General features: G+C 41.9%; 1 protein-coding gene across 1 annotated transcript in view; it reads left to right on the top strand.

Moving 5' to 3' along the window:
* kiaa0825 (KIAA0825 ortholog) overlaps positions 1-20,704 on the top strand; it is a 124,066-nt gene extending 103,362 nt beyond the window's left edge. Inside the window, exon 23 of the mRNA XM_051423727.1 lies at positions 19,821-20,704. Coding sequence (XP_051279687.1) covers positions 19,821-20,004 — 184 coding nt within the window. The 3' untranslated portion in view covers positions 20,005-20,704. The remainder of the gene's footprint in view (positions 1-19,820) is intronic.
* The last annotated feature ends 38 nt before the right edge of the window (positions 20,705-20,742 follow it).

The following is a 20,742-nucleotide window of genomic DNA, read 5'->3' as shown; positions in this document are numbered from 1 at the left end:
ATACTTTTAAAGAAGTAGTATGAAGTATATCTGAAAAACTTACCATCATAAAATACATTGAATATCACAATTTTCCTCTTAGTGTGATAGTTTTACGCTCTTTTCATTCCTGCTTTTTCACCAGTATGAATTCTTTTCAATATTTTAATTATAAAAACCATTGCAGTCATTGAATTTGCTTCAGTTGTAATGTTAGTGGTCAGGGATTTTGAGCTCATTCCCTTTGTGCACTCAAGTGATTATTAAAGTCATGGCAAAATGTAAAATGTGCAAATTCAACATGATCTCCGTTACAGTCGGAAATCAACTGTACTATTTAAAATCAGCGTTTCTTTGTTTGTGTGCAAATGTTCTTGAGTTTGTCTTGTTTGACATGCGTTCATTATTATATATTTGGTCTAACAAATCACTATATAAAGAGTCATTTTTGGTTTAAGAGCTGATTCAGTTATTTCTTTCTCTTTATTTAAATAAAGTTCACATATGGGTTAAAATGATGTGAATCTTGAAAACTGAGACTAGAGTGGCGTATGACTCCCTGATGGCAGCATTACAACACGTTGCCAGCTGGCTTTGACAGGGTGCCACCCAGACATGTCACCGTGCTGTCCTGTGTCTCTAACCCCAGCCAACACACACACAACACACAACACACAGCTCACACGCTTTATATCCCCTTGAGGCCATCACTCACCCGTCATTCTTCGATGCCTCGTAGACCAATCAGGCGCCGTCTCATGAGACGCAGTGTCACACATTTAAGGATGCATGACAAAGTGCTCCTTGATTTCCCAGTGGCCACTGTCTGCAGCCTGATCACGCTTCTAAACACGCACAAACGTACAACAACGTGCTCAAACCCACAACATGTTTTCATATGTGATAGAGGGTGCATGTCAAGGGCTATTACGTCAGCAGTAGGTGAGATGCTGAGATTTTGGCTTAGCAGGCAGTGTCTTAGGTCCATTTACAGCTGTTAAAGATAGTGAGAGAAAAGCTCTATGAGAGTATTTGTGTCATTTACATGCCAAATTAAAGGACTTCAAGCTGAGCTGAGCTGTAACTTTCTAGTCAAAACTTTTGAGCCGATTTAACACTCAGCACTTTTCTCCCACTATACATCCTAGTTACAGTGTAATGCAGCAAACAAGGCCAGCCGCTGGGCACTAAAAGCATGCAGCTTTGACTCATATAAGATATAAGGGCATAACCACCCAGTCACCAGGTTATTTTAGACTGCTCTTAGTTTGGCTTTGGACCCCGATTCATTCTGCAGCAGGGAAACATCCACGGCCCACCAGCACGCCCCCAACGATGGAGAGAAGCTTTTCTTTGATGTTGACATTTTCAAACAAGGAAAAAGCTCTATGGTTGACCTGTGTTCTCGGTCTCTCTCTCCCCCAGTGTTTTTCTCTGTGTGTTTTTCTCGCTTTCTCTTACTTCTTCTTTCTTGTGTGTGTATATTGCATTGAGCCAGGCTAAAAGATGGGGCCTGTGAGGTACTGCAGAATGCTTTCACTATTAGAATAGAGAGAGAGAGAGAGAGAGAGAGAGAGAGAGAGAGAGAGAATTAGTAATAGCAGTAGTCTGTTCAAGTTGGTTCGGGTCTCAAAGTTACCTCTACATGACCCACAAAAACTGTGATTTTGTTCAGGGAAAAAGCATTTTGGACCCATTACTCAAGCCATTGTGGTTGTGCACTCATATGAAACAAGGCGGAGAAGGTGGGGGTAAAGGCGAAGAAAGGTATAGCACCAAAGCTCAATTGCAAACATAGCTTTTATGCTGGATGAAAGCAGAACTTCAATTGGCGAGAGCTTTCAGAGTCCTGTGTATGGGTTGCATTGAAGAAAGGCATACAGTAATGTTACAAAGCCATTTGTGCCACACTTTGCACAATTACAGCCTTTTCTCTAAAAATGCGTTGTTTATAATAGGTGACTGAGACAACAATTGCACTGGAGTAGCTTTGAAGCTGGGAGCTCTGCAGAGATTCGGCACAATGCACCAAACATGTGACAATGAAGAAGAGCATAATCTTCATAAACCAACAGCAAATCACCATTTAACTGGCATTGTGTGTAGTGTGTATAATCATGAATAATACAGTATATGTGCAACTGTTTTCAAATCTTTGTATTTGTGCAGATGTGTTTGAGGCCATCTCAGGGCTTGCCTTTCTCAAAATAAACACAAAGTGCAGTCCATCCTCCCACCAAACTCCTCTATCAATCCCAACAATTTAGCCTTTTCTACAGTGACAGGAGCAACAACGGCCTGATGTTTTGACATCAGCTGCTGGGAATTCACCATCTTTTAGCCAGCTATGTGAAACAGTGATTGTTTGTGACACAATGCCCGCACTTATCCAAAAACCAACACAGTCTTAGGCTTATGTGAGATAAATCAGTCATAAATCAATTTACCAAACCGTATATTTTTAGCTGGCTTTTCAAACCTGGTCTGTTTTGGTAATGGAGTAATCCTTTTTAATAGAAAATACACACACCCACACTGTTCTTTTTACAGAGTTTGATGGATTAGCTTTTCTGCTGAATTCCATGGATGACATCCTGGAGTGGAAATCCAGGTGTGGTGATCCTTTTATTTTATTTTTTTCCTTTTTTTCCCCCTCAGTGAGCTGGAAATTGCAGACTGAGTGGGTGATATGCCATCAAAATGATGAGAGAGACGAGAGAGAGAGAGATAGGCAGGCTTGTATGCATGTTTTTCATTATAGTTGTTCAAGTGTTTACTAGTTAAGACATTTTCTGTATATTATGTATATTAACTTGTCTTCTTTACTGAATAATATAGTGTTGAATAGAACTACCTTTCACTGCTGTACAGCCACTGTACAGTAGTTGTAGTGATATCACCCACCCAATAGAAAGTATACTCAATCATGTAAAATGTAATAATGCTGCTACTCTAATGATTGATCCTCATTCTACCAATTAACCGGAGAGGTGGAAAGTTGAAATGGTTCACAGCGACATCTTCCAACAATAGGATTCCTCACCTCTCAGCTATTTGTCTTTCATCCGTCCCCTTTCTGCTGTGTTTCACCTTACCACTTCATCCTCTCTTTCATGGATCCACGTCCACGGGTGAAATGGGGGGTCAGGTGTAGCTCAGGTGTGCTGCAGACAAAGGCAAAGAGAATGTGAATGAAGCTACTGTGACCATATCTATTTATCTCCAGCCGCCTATGGCTAAAACACTGGCTGTGGCCATAGAGCAACTCAGTGCTGTTTTCTTTAACCAATCGCAAGGCGTGACGTTGGAAAGTGAAAGTACCTGCAGCCATGTTCCGCCTGGCCTCAGGTGTGACAGACAGGCCTGTCAGCAAGCAACATGAAACACCTGGGTAGGAAAAACAGCCAGCCAAAACCAGGATTGCTCACATGTTTTACTACTGTCTGAATCAGCTATTTGTTATTTTGTCTTTTCACTTTGGATTAGGGCCAATAAAGAGAACAGGGATGGTTGAACTCCATCATTGGGTTCATCTCTTTCTGTGGCACCTCCTGCATCCAGAAGCTGACATAGAACTCAGCTGCACACAGTCGGGTGTGTTCACTCCCCCGTGTGCTCCAATACAGAACTAGCAGATATAGTTTAAAAAAGATACACAGTCAAACACACATACACACGTCATAAGTACGTGGGAGTCATACTGACTTATTTCTTATTCAGAAGAAAGACGCAGCCACCCACAGAGACACCTTTTCACACACTTTACACCTAGAGAAGATCACTATCCTGAGGATTTATAGATCCTAATAGACATTCCTTGCAGTGCCCTGGATGAGATGTCAGAATTGATGGCATGCAGACTTTTATTACCTGGTATGGTGTGTGTAATTAGGTTAAATAGATGGGGTTGGACACGCATGGTAAAGGCTACATTTCTCACCCCGGCTGGATTTATTGGCCACGCTCCGCTCTCCGAGGTCTGCTCTAATGCACTCATTTGCATGGGGGCACATGTAGCTGATGTGTGTATTACTGTTACGTCAACTGCTAAGCACAATGACAAGGGCCGGCTTATGAATAGTTTGGTTCAGTGGTTGGCAACGGCCTGGCCCGCCAACTGCCTATTAGCTATGATATGAAAGCTGCCTGGCAAGTGTTAGATTGATACTTGACACGTCGAACAAAGCTCATTGTCATTGTAATTACTATACGTTGAGTCTTAATTTCATGGTCGTCCATATTGCCAGCGTGATAGGGCTGTCTGTTACTTACATCTTCAGTAACAGCTGTCTATTCAGCCAGTGTATCCATCCGCCTTTCATATGTTCAACAGTCTCAGAAATAACGACTTCATAATGACTATAATCACCTCATGTAATTATAATGCATAGCCATTGGTACAATTAAACTGTATTTTCTGAAGAAACATACCACTTTTTTTCCTCCTCCAGATGTCCAATCAAGTGTAAATCACAGATAAACTAATAGCAGAGGACTATATGTGTTATGACCCATTCATTGAATAGGCTTTAAAAGGAATCACTTTATACCAGTTACTCTGTCATTTGCTGCAGGGTCCATCCCATCTGTCTGTTAAGGACAAGCTGATAATGAAGTGTATTTGATGAAGTAAGTTGATAATGAGAGCTAGCCGGCCAGCAGTAATGACAGTGTAGGAGTAGAGACAGTGGCAGTAGCCTGCAGTGGTGGATGTTACTGTTCAGACTTTTCTGACCTTCACAGATTCCAGTTTCCCCTCCAATACCCATCATCAGATTGAATCATCGAGGAGGCGTGTGCGCTCGTACTTGTGCGTTTGTGGGAGTGTGTGTGTGCACGTGCAAATATGGCAGGATGATCTCATTCACCAAGGTCTCCCCCTCCTAGTTTGGGAGGGAACAAAAATAATCTTGCAAAGAGGGACGTTCACATTCACACGCATTCATGCACACAACCCGCCTCTGACTCCAAGGCCAGGCAATTGGCTTGGAGCAGCTGAACCATGTTACTCTACACACACGCACGAACACACATGCAGGCTCAGACTCCCATTTCCTTGAACCTGGCTACCTGCCTGTGCATCAGGACGAGCTCTGTAAGCCCTCCACTGGGATGTGGGCTGCATAGTGAAGCAATTTGTATAATATCTCCTGCATCCTCTCTCTCTCTTTCTGTCCATCTACCTGTCTTTATTTTCTTCTCTTGCATGCACATGTGCTATTTCCTCCCCTCATTCACTTTTGCTCTCTTTTTAGTCCCTTCCTTCCTCATACTCAACTACTACACTCTCACCACTTTCTTTCTCCCTGTTCCACCCTTCCTGTCCCCCCCCTGCACCCCCCTCCAGGCTAGGAGACACCATAGACGGGTCTACTGAAGACAGGGCCCATTGACAGGCTAGAGTGGCAGTAACTTATTGTCTATTGATGGAGTGTGACAAATCATGTGGGAACGCAGGGGTGCGTGGCAGTGAGAGCCAGGGTGTTGAGTACGTGAGCGTGCCTGCATGTGTGCTTGCATCACAGATGTGTATGTGTGTGTATGTATGCCCGCATGTGTTTGTGCCTTTTTGTGTCTATGCCTGTGTGTGTGTTTGTGCATAACATCTTAGTGTGGGGCAGGCGGGCATAGCCGAGACCCTTCACAGCTCATTTAGCCCAAATGGGGCCACCTGGGTGGTGAGGGAGCTCAGCGGGGCGGCCCTGGCACTCTGGAGCCCCGCTGACAGCCCCCAAATATAGGGGCTCCATCGGCCTATTAATCAACACAGCCACTCTGACAAATCACCACAACTATGACCTAATGAGAGGGGGAGAGAGGAATGAGGGAAAGGAAAGAGGTAGAGACATAATGGAGGAGGTGGAGGGGGCACAAGGAGTATATGGACGAAGGTGGAGGGGCTGTAAGCACGGAGGCTAAGAAGTGACAGAGAGAGCAGAGGCTTAATGAAAAGGAAATGAAAGAAGGAGTTGCCTGACATCGCGACTGGCAGTGTGGGCCATGGGGGTAAGCCATGAGGTAATGAGAGGAGAATGCTAACACAGTTGTCATCCATAGCTGTTCCTTCGTTCTCCAGTCCTACTCACAACAAACCAATTGATTTGTTATGAAAGCCCAAATCATGCACTCCAAAATGTAACAGAGTGGATTAGCAAGCACCCGTTCAGCCCCACCAATTCTCCGTCGCTGGAAAATAAATTAGACGACAAATGCTTTCTAGACACTTTTTTGCAGATGCTTCAGAGCAAATTAGAGGTGAGAAGACGTTTGAGTTTGAACACAAACAACATTGATGTATGTCTCCTTCTCTGGTTCCCACCCTGAGGTGAGCTAGCATCTAATCTCTCCACTACCAATCTCAGGTCCAAATCACATTAGCCGGGATCAGAGGTGAAACTGGAGCTTTTCAACAGCAGCCTGTTCTCACTAATGAACCCCCATGGCCATCCACTGCATATTACAGCCACACTGAGTGAGGGGGAGAAACTTTTGCAATAATCATTATGTAATTGCACAATGCCTGGGTTTCCATTGCCCTGACATTCTGAAAGCTCGATAGCAATATCTTTATGCTTCTCTATAGGGAATATTTTTGGAATGGCTGTACTGTATATGATTGATGGTTTTCTGAGGCTAAGCAATCTGCTATATTGTAATTATATAGTGCAGTGTCTGTCTGAGGTTTATACTACACAATATTAGTTTATTTGCAATGAATTCTGTGTTGTGAACTCAACTTGGCTGACAATGATTGTGTTTGTTTAAGTGACCCAGCTGTTAAGTCACTCAATCAAGAGAATACAAACACAACTCTCACCCATAACCAACACCACCACTACCACACACACCAGAGATGGGGACTCGAGTTGCAATTAAGTTGCAGTAACTTGAGAATTGTCCTCAAAAGACTTGAGACTTGACTGGGACTCGCAAAAAAAGACTTTTTGAGCATTTCTGATACACGCATTCCACACACACACACACACACACACACACACACACACACACACACACACACACACACACACCTCCTTCCTTTCTCTCTCACTTTAAGAATCATTACAAAATCTGCATCAAAGACAGAGCTCTACTTTTTTGTGGCCAATTAATATGCAGCCTGCCACTGAACACTAGAGTGAATATTCAAAAGCAGCACCTTCCTATTGACTTGTATCTGTCTGCTGTGCTGTCCAGCTATGGGATCTATGTGATATACTAAGCCCAGCCTGTCTGCTCCATCGACTGGCCCAGGATGGAAGGCCCATAGAGAGGATGCACAACTGCATGCTCCTCCCATCCATTACCTAGTTATGGTAACGCTGCAACAGCTACCGCTTCTGAATCTGTGGAACAGAAAGCCAAATACACATCTTGTTAGGTGTGCACGCACAATCTGCTTCCAATTCACGCTGACGGAGGCTCATTGATGGAGGTGTTACAGATTGCATGTCTATGTGCATGTGTAAAGGCTCCTTCACCAACTTATATGAAGGGCGTTTCTTTTCAAGGTGACTAAAGAAAGGCACTCTTCGAGTGAATTAAGCCCATTTGTTTTGTTTTTTGCATTCTGAGTACAGAAATAATAAGATCAGCCTCCACTAAAATGTGTGCTGCTGTTGAATCAGTAACAGTTGGAGCCTTTTCTTGCTTTCTTAGTCAGTAGTTTGTAAAAATAATACAGTTTCAGATGCTGCCTCTGTTTGGTTATTTAAACTAAAGCATTGCTTGTTGTGTATAGATGAATGATATAAATACTGATGAATCAAAATCCACTGATTATAAGGATTAAATCTGTCTTCTGTACAGCCGGACAATTACTGTACCACCCCCTTCAGCAGCTGCAGCTATACAGTACACTATGCTCCCTGAATGCAAAATGATGGAAATAATGAATGTATAGTGAAATGTATACCCTAGTATGAAAAACTGGATATATAGTGAATTCTCACTTTGCAATGGATGTTGTGTATGTTTGTGGTGCCGTGTATTGTCACTACACTGACTGTCAGTGTACTGATGCCACTGAGTGACTCTAATTCCTCTACATTAATTACATTTGGTGAATAACAAGAATCTGATTTATATTCAAAATTAAATACATCTTTAATTTAGGCCTTTTTTAAGGATCTGCCGCTGTCCCACTGCCTTAACTGCCCACTGATTTAGTCTTATGGCAAGGTCACTGGTAACAGAATGCCAACTTTTTAACCATTTTCTCTCAAAAGAAAGAAAATGACAGATGTGATCTGACATTTAGTGTTGATGATGGCAGCCTCAGCCAGTAAAGTAGCATATTAGTGCCCCCAACTCCCTTTATGACCTATGCCGCACTAGTACATTAATGTCAATAATGTGCTTCGTTCTTTCTGGCACATTAGTGCTACAGAGAAATGAAAGTGTGGGGCTGTACAGCACACATGCAAAGCAGGGAAAACTTGACATCACATGGATAAAGGTTAAAAAATCTAGTCAGCATGTTATACTTACATTAGTAGTTTGTTGTGATATTTGTGTTTGCAACCAAATCATATGAATGATGATGTTAACCTGCTCTTTTCATAGAATTTGACAATGTTTGTATTTTGGTTGTAAGAAATGCAACACTGCCAGAGGGCTGTGTGAGTGTGTGTGAGTGTGCGCATGCATGCTCTCCAGAGTTGACAATAGACCTTTACAGCATCAAATCCCTACAAGGTGAGGCACAACTTAAAAAACGTCTTTTCATCGCCTTCCTTATCTCTTTCACACTGCTGTTGGCAGTAAGAAAGAGGAAGAAAAACTGAGAGAGGAAGCATTATAATTTTATTATAAGGACAGAGGGGGTAAAATAGAGCACAAGCGATAAGGATCTGGAGATTAGGATGGAGCAGAACAATAAATTATGCAAAGTGTTTGAAAACACATACAGCTATAATTAAGTGGCATTTGATTTTAAATGAGGTGACAGCGAGGATTTATTTATCTCCTTAACCCCCTAAAACTGCCATTAGCATGGTAGAAAATGAACTGTTTGAAATGGTAAGAGAACAAGGCCCTGATCTGATACACAATAACAGAGCACCCCCATGCAAAGACTGATGACACACACGCACACACACACACACACACACACACACACACACACACACACACACACACACACACACACACACACACACACACACACACACACACACACAGAGCGAGAGAGAGAGAGAGAGAGAGAGAGAGAGAAAGGTGAGATCAATGTCTGCATGGACTAATCAGTTCAATGCAGGCCCAGCAACACCATGGGAGCCCATTGCTAATAATGTCATTATGAATGTAGCCTGAACAGAGCTGTATTTACAGTGTGTCCTTAAGTGAAGAGTTCCACATCAACTGGTGTCAGTAGGTTGCCCTAATTTCACCAAACTGTGCAACTAATTACAGGAAATTTTTACCTATCTAATTGTTAAAATAAAAGGGCTGTACTGGAAGACATCAAAAACTACTTTTATCTAAAGGGGTTCATGCATTTGGTTGGTGTGTGTCTGTGTGTAGCAAATCTTGAATAGCTACTACAAGACCCATCAGCCTCATATTTTCTGTGCACATTTATGAACAAGCCTTCTTCTTCTTTGGTTTTATTAGCAGACTACAAACCAATGTTAAAGGTGCATGCTGCCACCTAATGTACCAGAGTGCGTAACATCACGAGGCCATGGTCTCGATACAGTTTTGTTTAAATAGATAAATAAATTCCCTTGAACCTGTATTTGTTTGTCCCCTGTCTCTAACAGACCTTTCATGGTCCACTTCCCTTGCACTATTTCTTTCTACACTGAAGTTCGTACAGCTTATCAGGACATGTTGAACAGATTCCTCACATTTTTCTGACACTGACTTTTTTGTAGTAAATAAAGTGAGTGTAAGGGAGCGAAGAGGGACCATTGAGTGAGACTGAACTCTGCTTTGTTTGGGAAAGGAGTAGAAGGTAGAGAGGGATTTTATTTTTTGTGTTTGGACTTATTAAGTTTATACAATTAGGCAAACTCAGGACATTCGGTCACAATAAAATTCACACTATTCCATGAACTTAAAGAAAACTGAGACTATACTACTACTATAAAATATTTTATTCAAAACTTTGCATATATCTATGTAAGAAAATGTACGCTATACTGTACTGTACAAAAAACTTTTCTTATTCAAAACTTGGAAATATCTCTGCTGGTTGTTACTGGCAGTGGCAGTACAGTAGGTACCATCCTGGTGGAGATCTGCACTCCACTTTGTGCGCTCTTCTTGTGTTAAACTGCAATTGATGACTAGATACAGGTTGTAGAATTTGTTTAAAGAACAAAGTGCTTCACAAACAAAAAACATGAACCTATGGCAATTACCTTGCGTTATGCGTGGGTGCCCACTACCTCAGTGCTTGATGAAGTAGTTTTCAGTAAGTAAGTGCAACAATGAAGCTATGTCACTATGGGTTCTCCCCATCTGGTAGTTATATACAGTAGTGTAACTGTATAAAATCTTCAATAATATTCGCCAAAATTCCAAACTCTATTCCAACCAAGTCAAAAGAATTTATTCCTTCTTAGCTTCACTCAATAGAGGACTTTCTCTTAGCTTTTGTTACTAAAGCTGGGTGGAAACAATTAAAGAGCTTTAAAAAAATCTGTATTGCAGAACCAATCCAAAGTCTTTAGGGCAGTGACTTTTGGAAGTTGTATGCTTTTAAACAGGCCCAAAATAATAATAATTAAAAAGAAACCATGTGTGGAATCTAAGATTGTACTCACACTTACAGTATTTCACATCCACAAAATACAACTGTTGTTTCATGTTGTCTCATAGCTGTGACATTGTCTTTAGAATTAATTTGATTTTGTGGCAGGGTTCCAGTAAATTTTATTCCATATCCAACATATCTGCTTGTTCTTCAGCTCGATCTCTCAGCATGAAATCAACCATACTAGAAACTTACCCAACGAAGCCACTACATAAAAAAGTAGAATATGCTGAAATATGCAATTTATTCATAGTGGCTATGGAAATGATATATAGCTGGGTTTGAATAGAAGTTTTGCCAGATCAATGTCTGAGAGCGAGGCCTTTGTCTGAGAGCAAGTCGCAGTTTCTCAACCCTCCGCGCTCCTTAGTAGATTTCACAGTTTATATATGCACAGATGACAAAGAGAAAGTACTGAATAAGTAATAGGCTATTTCCTGGTAACAGATTGAGGTGAAATCTTTTTTTCCCTCTGTATGCTGTTCAGTGGGGAGATAGCATGAGTGAATTCTTGTTCTCACTGTTTGTGCTTGTGTGTGCGAGGGGGGCAAAATCTAAAGCTACTGACTGTTTATCTGAATCATCTTTGTTCATTAATTCATGGGTGATATTGTATGCATTTGGTAACAAGGTTTAAAGGAGTAGACCCAAATGCAAACAGAAGACACGGAGGGAGATGGTATGTTATGGGAAGCTTTAATGATTATTCTGTTAATGAAGTTTGGGGCCCTGCGGATCATCTGGTGGGAGAGGAGGCTGGGCTGGTGAGTTGAAGGTTCCAGTGGATTGCAGAGGAAGGCTGATGTAGTCAACAAGTAATGCTGGGCTGGAGACAAGTGAATGCTGTGTAGTGGCTGGCTGCAGGGGAAGGCAGAAGATGGTCTTCTTCTTATTGACCAAGGCTGGACAAAGCTTGCAGGTTACAACAAAACTCAGATTATTCAGAAACAAATCACAGTGATATTGTCATGGGAAACTTGATGAACGGATGAGAGAGTGAATGGAAACATTATAGGAGGCTAAGGAGTAATATTACCTAATTTCTTAATTAATGTAGTTACATCAAGCGTGTACATGTTTACTTATGTGTGAATTTTGTCATTGAGTGTTTATCTTTGTCCAAAGTAGAGAGTCTCTCCTTCCTCCTCCTCTTTTTTTCTATCTTCTTCCTGCTACTATCCATTCCTCTCCCTCCATCGCTCCCCCATCCTTCTCTCTCTTTGGCTCATGGGGGAAGACAGATTGCCTCTGCTGAGATTTTTGATCCCAGAGACCTGCAGGCACACTGGAGCTGTTAACAGGTACCTGCCTGCCAGGCTGAATGACTGACTTACTGACTGCCCAACTAACTTAGCCTCCCCTCGTTACTGCACAAGAGGAAGGTGATAGAAGGAGGAAGAGGGTGGCCGTGGCATATGAGGTAGATAAGAGTAGGCTGTGATGACATACATGCCTCAATTTTCAAAGATATAATTTTACTCCTGTCAGAAAAATGGAGTGTAATATCAGAAATGCAATTATATAAACACATGAATGTTGATCAGATAGAATAAAGATATTTATTTTTAGCTGCTTTGTGGTTCCCTTTGGAAATAACTGTTGTGCCAGATGTGGTGGGAGTTTGAGAGGCAGTGTCAGACAGTCGTCAGGCATACACAGGACACGGCTGAAAGGTGCCAAGGTGGTTGGCTTCCTTAACGAAGGGCTTTGCTGTAATGATTTACAGTAGCTCAAGTAAGAGAGGTCACACACACATATAAGCACATACACATGCTCGCATTTCTCCATGTCACAACCTCCTCTTGGGTGCTGTTTCAGTGAAAAGTGCCAGCCTGCTCAGCCAAGCTCCTAACAAGAGCCAAACAGTCGGGAGACTGTGGAGGAAAAAAAGAAAGGTGAGGTAAGGTGGGGAGGAAAGGGAGGTGAAGAGGGGAGATAAGAGGAGCAGAGAGCTGTCAACCTCCTGGGACATGTGCAGAACTCAGCCTCTATGTGGAGCAGTCAGCTACTGCGCTGCACTGACCAGCAGACGTTGGCTGTGTCGACTTGGCAGGTGTTTGGTTATTTGCTGTTGTCTGCATGTAATAATACATTCACAAACAGCAAGGAATCTAAATTGGACCTCACCTTGTCAAACACAAACAAGGCCCCTCACCCTTTTCTCCCTGGAGCAAGATTTGATAGATCTTACCCACAGAAGCACAGCGAGCCTATTTGAGGAATGTACCAAATTGTGTCCAATAGACTAGTACTCACAGTCACACTGTGGTGGACAAGCAGCCTAATGATGTCTGAAATACCGGCACAACTGCTATGATATGCTGTGATAATTGCTACCCTCCTGTCCGCAGTACAAATAAATGTGGAATCGGTGGGCAAACACATTAATATGGAAATGTCTACATTAATTTGGAGCATGGTCTAAATTATTCAGTAATTAAGCCACAGCAAATTTACACAAACTTTCCCCTGGATGACTGGAGAGAATAGTGAGAAGCTAGGAACAGCCATGCAGAGGGATTTGAAATATGTGGTCACATGATGTGAATACATAGTCATATTGCTCCAAAAAACAAAATGGTATCTTGCATGAACACAAAATTGGCCCACAAAACACATACAGTAATGCATAGACATATATGCATTGAAAATGAAGCTGTAGCCAATAAGCATAGCTTAGCACAAAGACTAAAAGCAGGGGGAAACGGCTAGCCTGGCTCTGTCTGAAGGTAACAAAATCTGCCTACCAGCACCTTTAAAGCTCACTAATTAACGCGTTTAATTTAATTTGTTTAATCCATACAAAAAACAAAATTTGAAAAGACTTTCCCAAATTTCTGAGGTCAATCAATACCTTCAGAATGGAAATACAGCTGTTCTCCTCTCTTGTAGGATAGTCCAGATGATTATTATTATTATTTTTTCCAAATAAAAGGCTAAATGCTTACGGGTGTCACCTATGACAGAAGTTATGTTACCTTCAACCAATGCAGGACGGTTGAAGGTGCAGGGCCATTTGGACGAGCCTGCTGAGGGCTGTCTTCGAGTATGACAATCAATACCCCAAAAACAACCGTGTGATGGTGACATCTGAATCCTGCAGGCATAAAGGTTGAAAGAATAAGCTGAAAATTGTCCATGCAAACGCATGCTGTATTCACTGGACAAGACATTAAGAACAGCCACAATATGCAGTAGCTACTTACAAAACACACAAAGAAGAATTCACTGCCCTCATTTCTGAGGAGAAAGACATTGCATGACAATATGCCTGCACAATAATGGGTCTAACAGGGAGGAAAAACAGTCAAATTGGTGAAAAGTATTTTCTGAAGAAAACTGTGTTATACCAGCATAAAAGTGCATTACGCTGTTTAAAGATTAGATTTACTAGTGTTAGATAATACTAGCTAACATTAGCCTACATTGAGTTTCAACTGAGCACTGCATGTGCCAAATTAAAATGCAGTTGTGAATTTTTGAAATTGTAACTGACAAATTAAAATATATATGTCCCTCAACCTCCCTCTGTCTTTGGACTCTTCAGCAGTAGTGTGTATGTGTGTGTGTGTGTGTGTGTGTGTGTGTGTGTGTGTGTGTGTGTGTGTGTGTGTGTGTGTGTGTGTGTGTGTGTGTGTGTGTGTGGTGTATTTGTGGAAAAGGCCCTTTGTGCCGTCTGATGTGCTGGACTTATCATTGCTTGGATTTGGAGTTTAAACCAGTGTGTTTGAAGTTTTGTGTTTGTGTGTCCCTCTGTGCATGCACTCGTCTGTCTGTGTGTGTGTGTGTGTGTGTGTGTGTGTGTGTGTGTGTGTGTGTGTGTGTGTGTGTGTGTGTGTGTGCTGTGCATGCCTCTGAGCCTGTGTGTGTGTGTCTGTGCCAAAGCACGTACAAGCGTGTCAACTTGTGTAACTGTGGATGTCCTTTCAAAGGGCCTTCACAGATCTGTCCGAGGCCCTTTGATCAGGCGTTCTATGACTCGCCTGCTCTCGACGGCCCTCGAGATGGGAGGGTGCGTGCTGGGTGGGAGATGAGGCTGGTTGGACATGGATAAGACTGTGGATTTGACCCACACATTCGCACACACAAACAGAAGTCGTGCTTTATTCAAACGTGATACATCAAGACTCAGAAGTGAGCATAATATCGAATAATGTAGAATGTTTTTTGATGCATGAAGTCAAAATGTCATCATGTGATTAGAAGGTACTCCATGTAGTCTGTGAAGGGCTAGTTTTCAGGTAAATTAGAGAGGTATAAGGTTTGCAGTTGGAAAACAGTTATCCTCTCAAGTATTGTGAAACAACATTGTGTGTGTGTGTGTGTGTGTGTGTGTGTGTGTGTGTGTGTGTGTGTGTGTGTGTGTGTGTGTGTGTGTGTGTGTGTGTGTGTGTGTGTGTATTTGCGTCAGTCTATATTGAACACAGCAGCTGTACAGTAAAGCTACCCGTTCAGGTTTACTTTGAAACAGATTTGCTTTGATATTGCATATTTTTTGTCCCTGTTGTTCTTGTAGCTTTTGAGTGGACATCAGTTTGGATTGAGATGGATCTCAGGTAGGGTCTAATACTGAGTGGCATCACTGCGCCGCACGGACATACTGTAGACCTGACACTGAGTTGATCTGACAATAGAATGGATCAGTGTAGCGGCTAGTAAGTCAGAAGGTAGAGCATAATCCCTTCTGTCAAGTCTCTGTCTCGTCAATATTCAAATCCAGCCGGCTGTCCAATGGCTGTCAGTTACAATCTCCCTCTGGCTCATAGCCTAGCACAGGCACATATCTAAATTGAATTGGATGTTTGCTTCTCAATGGAAATTGAGTCGAAGAGATGACCCCCCAGCCCTGTATTGTGAACTTGTCAGTTACCCCAACTGAACTAGATTCTAATGTACAATATCCATTCCCAACTAATAACTTTTCATTGTTTCCTTTTTTTATATCGCTTCTCATTTTTCTTTTAGTTTGTCATATAAACGCTGTCTGTCTCCCTCTACTCACCATTTTTCTCCTGCTTTATTCTACACAATCTACACTGTAGATTGAGATGCAAAATTGGACAATTTTGTGTCACAAATTGTGACTTTGCTTGCTGGACAACTAATCTACTTCACTTAAAACTAATGACAGGTCATAAACAAAAAACCCAAATGCTTTCTGTCACTTCTTAGAAGTACTCTGTGTCTTCTCCTATGATGATGTATTCCTATGCACTCCGCTTCTCAGACACCTACATGGACGACATTTCTATCTGTGGAACTGCAACACCAAAGGCCAAGTGTAATAGCGTCAAATTAGATAGAATGGACGTAACATGGCTACACAAGGTCTGAAGAAAACACACACAGACATACTGTACACATCCTTTTACATTATGAACATCCTTGCACCAGCTAGATTAATCTGACCTCACCTTTACTCACCACCTCTAAACACCTGACCTTAAACTCTGACCTCTGACTTCAGCAAGAAGTAGCTGCTTGAAAACCTACTGTGTTCAGGTTAAAATGGTTCATCCATTCTGGTGGTGAGTCCAGCTTTTCTCTGTCTGCTCACTCCGTGATGTCTAGAAGCTAGTCTTTCTAACTTTAAGTTTGGATACAACCATGCATATCTTTTTTTTCAGAGACAGAGTGTCTCAGTGAGCGGTTTGTGATATGAATTGCAGAGATGTGTTTATTTATTTATTTTTTACAAAACTCTTTTCTATTTCATCTTTCACTCTAACTCTAGTTCTAACCCCAAATGAGATGGCTGAAGACGACCAGTCAAAATGATGTCTGTTCACTAAATGTAACCTGACTCTGAAGGTCTAAAACTGAAAGTTGTTCTCACAAGGGTGGAAATGATAGAGGACATTTAACCATAGTCTCTCTCTCTCCATCTCTCTCTCTTGTTCAGTCCCTCTCTTCCTACTTCTCTGACACATGTCGCCCTGGCATGCATGGAAAGGCCTGACCTTTGGAAAGTTTAGCACTTTAAATATTTAGGCTTGGGTTATGATGGATCCTCCAGGCCCTGCGGCAATGTGCAAAGCCTCTGATTAGGGCCGCTGTCAGAGTCATTTAGCTGAGTGTCTGGCTGTCGTGGCGCTCTCTGTTTGACAGGCGAGCCTTTTAAACAAACAGCGGTCCCAGTGGCAGAGCAGGCAGGGCACCCAGCGCAGCACAAACACCCAACACTCTGAGAGAAACCACTCAGCCCACTGACAGCTGCAGAGGAAACCACTGGCCACTGTCTCTCATGATCTTTCAAGCACTTTGTCTTCCTGCTCACTCACTTTCTTTCACATGGTCTATACTTGTACCTCTGAATTTCGCTGCTGTTCTTTTTTTCGTTCTTTCTTTCTTTTCCACACTCCATGTCAATACTTTTTGTCTATCAGAGTTTGTTTTATTCTTTGTCACTGGGAGCTGCTAAAGTCGATGATCAAAGTTTCATCTGCTGTGTTTTTTGAGTAAGATTTAGTAAGTAAGTTGATTGCCGGATGATCTCTGAGCGGGGCTTATGCTCTTAATTTGTCAAACATCACTACTCATTATCAGCTGAAAATCAGGATAGATGCTCTCTGTCTTGTGCCTGCATCGTCCCATGATTAGGACAGCTTACATTGATGTTCCCATTGAAATACATCTGAGCCAGCCTTTTCATCTCACTCTGAGACAATCTCCCGTGGCATCAATCCTGTAAATATATGAGTCTTAATATGTGTGTCCTATTCTGTATTCAGAGGAAGAGCCAAGTCAGCAGCTCCAGTATTAATGCATGAGAAATGAGCAGAGCCCATAAGAATTAAAGGGTAAGACTCCCCTTATTAAGATGTAAATTCCGGGGGAAAACTTGCCGAAATGAGGATACAGTGAAGTTATTGTCAACTTTAGCCTACTTATGCATTTCTAAGAGGCATTGTTGATTTGTAGTTGTTGAAATTAGATATACACAGCAAAGCACCTTGTGTATTTTTCTGCTCATTTTCAGCACGAGATCAGCCAATCTCAACGAATATGCAACCTATACTTTACGGAACAATTTACACTTTTGGTAACATTATCTAGTGACAGTATACATGGCAACTATCGTTGTAATTCAATCTCTGTCTGTGTGTGCGCCTTCTCTTTTTCTCTCTCTCTCTCTACCTCTGCCTCTCTCTCATTTCAAATTTGCACTTAACACCTTCCTGGGGAAAGGCTTCTCATTCATCAACGGTGTTTGTCCCGGTGACAAGCAGGGCGCCTCCTGCATATCAATATCAGCTAAGACAATGCTGAGCCTGTAACCTTCAGCTAAATGTCATTCTGCTTAATCCTATTTGAAAATTAAACATTGAAAAACCTTTAGCGTACCTTCCTGTCTTCCTTCCTCTCTCGCTCCCTCCTTTATTGGCCACCATTCCTCCAGCTTTCTGTTCTCCCTCACTCCCTTCCTGCTCTTGTTTTGCACGCTGTGTGACATTTGTATTGTTTTGTTTGTGTGAGTGTTTGTATCCCATAATGGTTATTTAGCGGAACTGATTTTGATTTTATGTCACTGAAAAAAAAATAATATAGGGGCAATTTGTCTGCCCCTGGCAGTCATCTGCATTCTTCCAACAGGGTCTACAGCAGTCATCAAAGGCAGACTTAACTATTTCTGCCTTTGTTCTGTCTTTTTTGAGAGACAGTCCACTCACTCTGTTATAGATGTAAAAAGAGAGATCCAGACTGACACAAAAATTACCCAGATAAAGAGAAAAATTTGTAAATAAAGTTGTGTGTGGAGGAAGAATGCAGTCACATGAGAGGAAACCTTTCCGTCAAAGCTGCATATTTACATAAACAGATCCTCCCCTTTCAGATGGTAATTACCACACTGATGGTAGTTGGGAAACAGAGAAAGAGGATGTCTGATTTGTCCAGATACACACTATGACACAGACTGAAACTTCATCAAAGTGCTCTGCACTGAGAGTTCCGCTTCTTAGTATGCAACACATATGTGATATACTTGGTTTTTTCCTCCTTACACACATGTACGCCTCACACGCATGCACAGAGCACAACTATATGGTACATGTTTGAAGATATAGCGAGGAATCGAAGGGGGGCGGGGGGGGCAGGATAAAAGGAGACTCAGGGATTGCAATGAAAATGCAATCATTTGCAGTCAGACAGATATAATTCTACTTCGGAGGGAGTGTGATGCGGCAGCTCAAAGACAGCCTTCCGCCAGCTCTCCATATGGATTTGATTGACCACAGTCACTTGTCAAGAGATTCCATTGAAATACAAGGAGTGAATTACAACGTGACTACCCTTGATGTCTTCATATTGAAGTCCTCCATCCACTCTCTTAGCTTGAAGAATTAGGAAATGTCATTGAGAGACATATTGTGGAAGCAGTTAAACAAGATGGAGAAGCAACAAGATATAGAGGAGCAATTTCCTTCATGCTAGAAACCAGTCACCCAAAGGGGTTCGTATGTGTTCAACAGTTGTCATACCATGACTTAGCCACAGTAAACATCAGATTGACAGACAAGGGAAGACGCGTAGAAATATACAGCGAGCCAGAAGCATAGATTCTCCTTTGTTTTACTTTTTTTGTGTTTTAATGTTCTGTATAACATCCTTTGAGTCTTACATTATGTGTGGTGGGTGCTTGCAAGTCTGTAAGTGTGTGTATGCATGAGTGAAAAACTGTAAGTCTGATAGTATATCACAGCAGCACAGCATGCTGTGAAATTGACCTGCACAGCATGAAAAAAGAAAGAGAAAACTCCCATGTGAGAACTTAAAAAGTGAAAGTGTGGCGTGTAGAGCCTTGAAGAGTTTCAGTGTGCAGTGTGTGTGAGAGAATGTATTTTGGACAGCGGGTTACTGCAGGCTGTGGGGTCCTTTCTTATTCTGTGAGACACAAATAGAGGGGCACACAGAATGTTGTTGGTGTGCTCATTTTGTATGTTGACACAATCTTCATACACCAACAGAACTTGTAGATGATACATTTAGTACATTCTGCTGTGTTTTCATTTAACCCTGAGTGACAAATGTTTGTTGGTGTTAAAACAGATGTTCTGTGTTTCTGTGCTTCTGTGCTTTCCAGGTGGGAGATGCAGGAGGAGGCAGAGCTCGAAGATGGAGAGAAATCTATGATAGAGGAACTTCAGAAAGCACATTTTGTTTGCTGCTGCAGACCGGGACTGCAGGACCCTCCTGAAGCTGATGAGACAGTGGCAAAGCAGACCCAGGGGGAAACACAACCATCCGATAAGAGTGCTGCCCAATAACAGGCCACGCTGTTGGAATTTTTATCACGTTGTAAATGTTTGCTTGTAATACTTGCACCTCTCAAGGTAGTAGAGTGTGTGTATGTGTGGGTGTGTGCACATTTGGGGGTGTAATTGGGTTTGTGCATGCACTGAATGCACCAAGTTTGCATATGTTTGTGCATGAGAACATGAGTGAGAGAGCGGACAAGAAACTGTGGAACAACAAAAAGAGTGAGGGAGACGATGCGTCTTTATGCACATGCCTCAGACAAACTCTCTGTGCTTTTCTATGCTGCATCAGACGCATTTCATCTTTTTGGAGCACATCTCCAGAAATCAGTTCTGGGAAATAGAGAGCCTGGATTTGTTTGCCTGGGACAAGATGGGACTGTGTGATCACTGTTGGTAGTTGAAGTTTTTTTTTTTGAGACAGTGAATGTAAAGACATTGGTGTCAGCATAGTTTCTCCTGGTTCCTGAAAGCAAACATCAAATATTACGGTTGGGAAGCAAGATGATGTATGTTTTGATTACAGTGTGTCCCAAAAATCTGCCCCACTATGTAATATCAGTGAGCATTTTGTGCAAACTGAGAAAACATTTATTTTATGTGTAATACGATTGCTCAGTATATTTTTCCAAGATTGTCCATATTTTGTTATTTATGAGATAGAATGTTTTAGAATTAAACATGAAAATAAAATGATATTCTTACTTCACTACTAAATATGCTTCTTCTGTCATATGATCAATTTAT

The sequence above is a fragment of the Dicentrarchus labrax genome, unplaced genomic scaffold (genome assembly GCF_905237075.1).
Source record: "Dicentrarchus labrax unplaced genomic scaffold, dlabrax2021, whole genome shotgun sequence".
NCBI lineage: Eukaryota > Metazoa > Chordata > Actinopteri > Moronidae > Dicentrarchus > Dicentrarchus labrax.
Note: the sequence above shows the minus strand (reverse complement) of the source record. Positions and strands in the feature narration are given on the sequence as shown.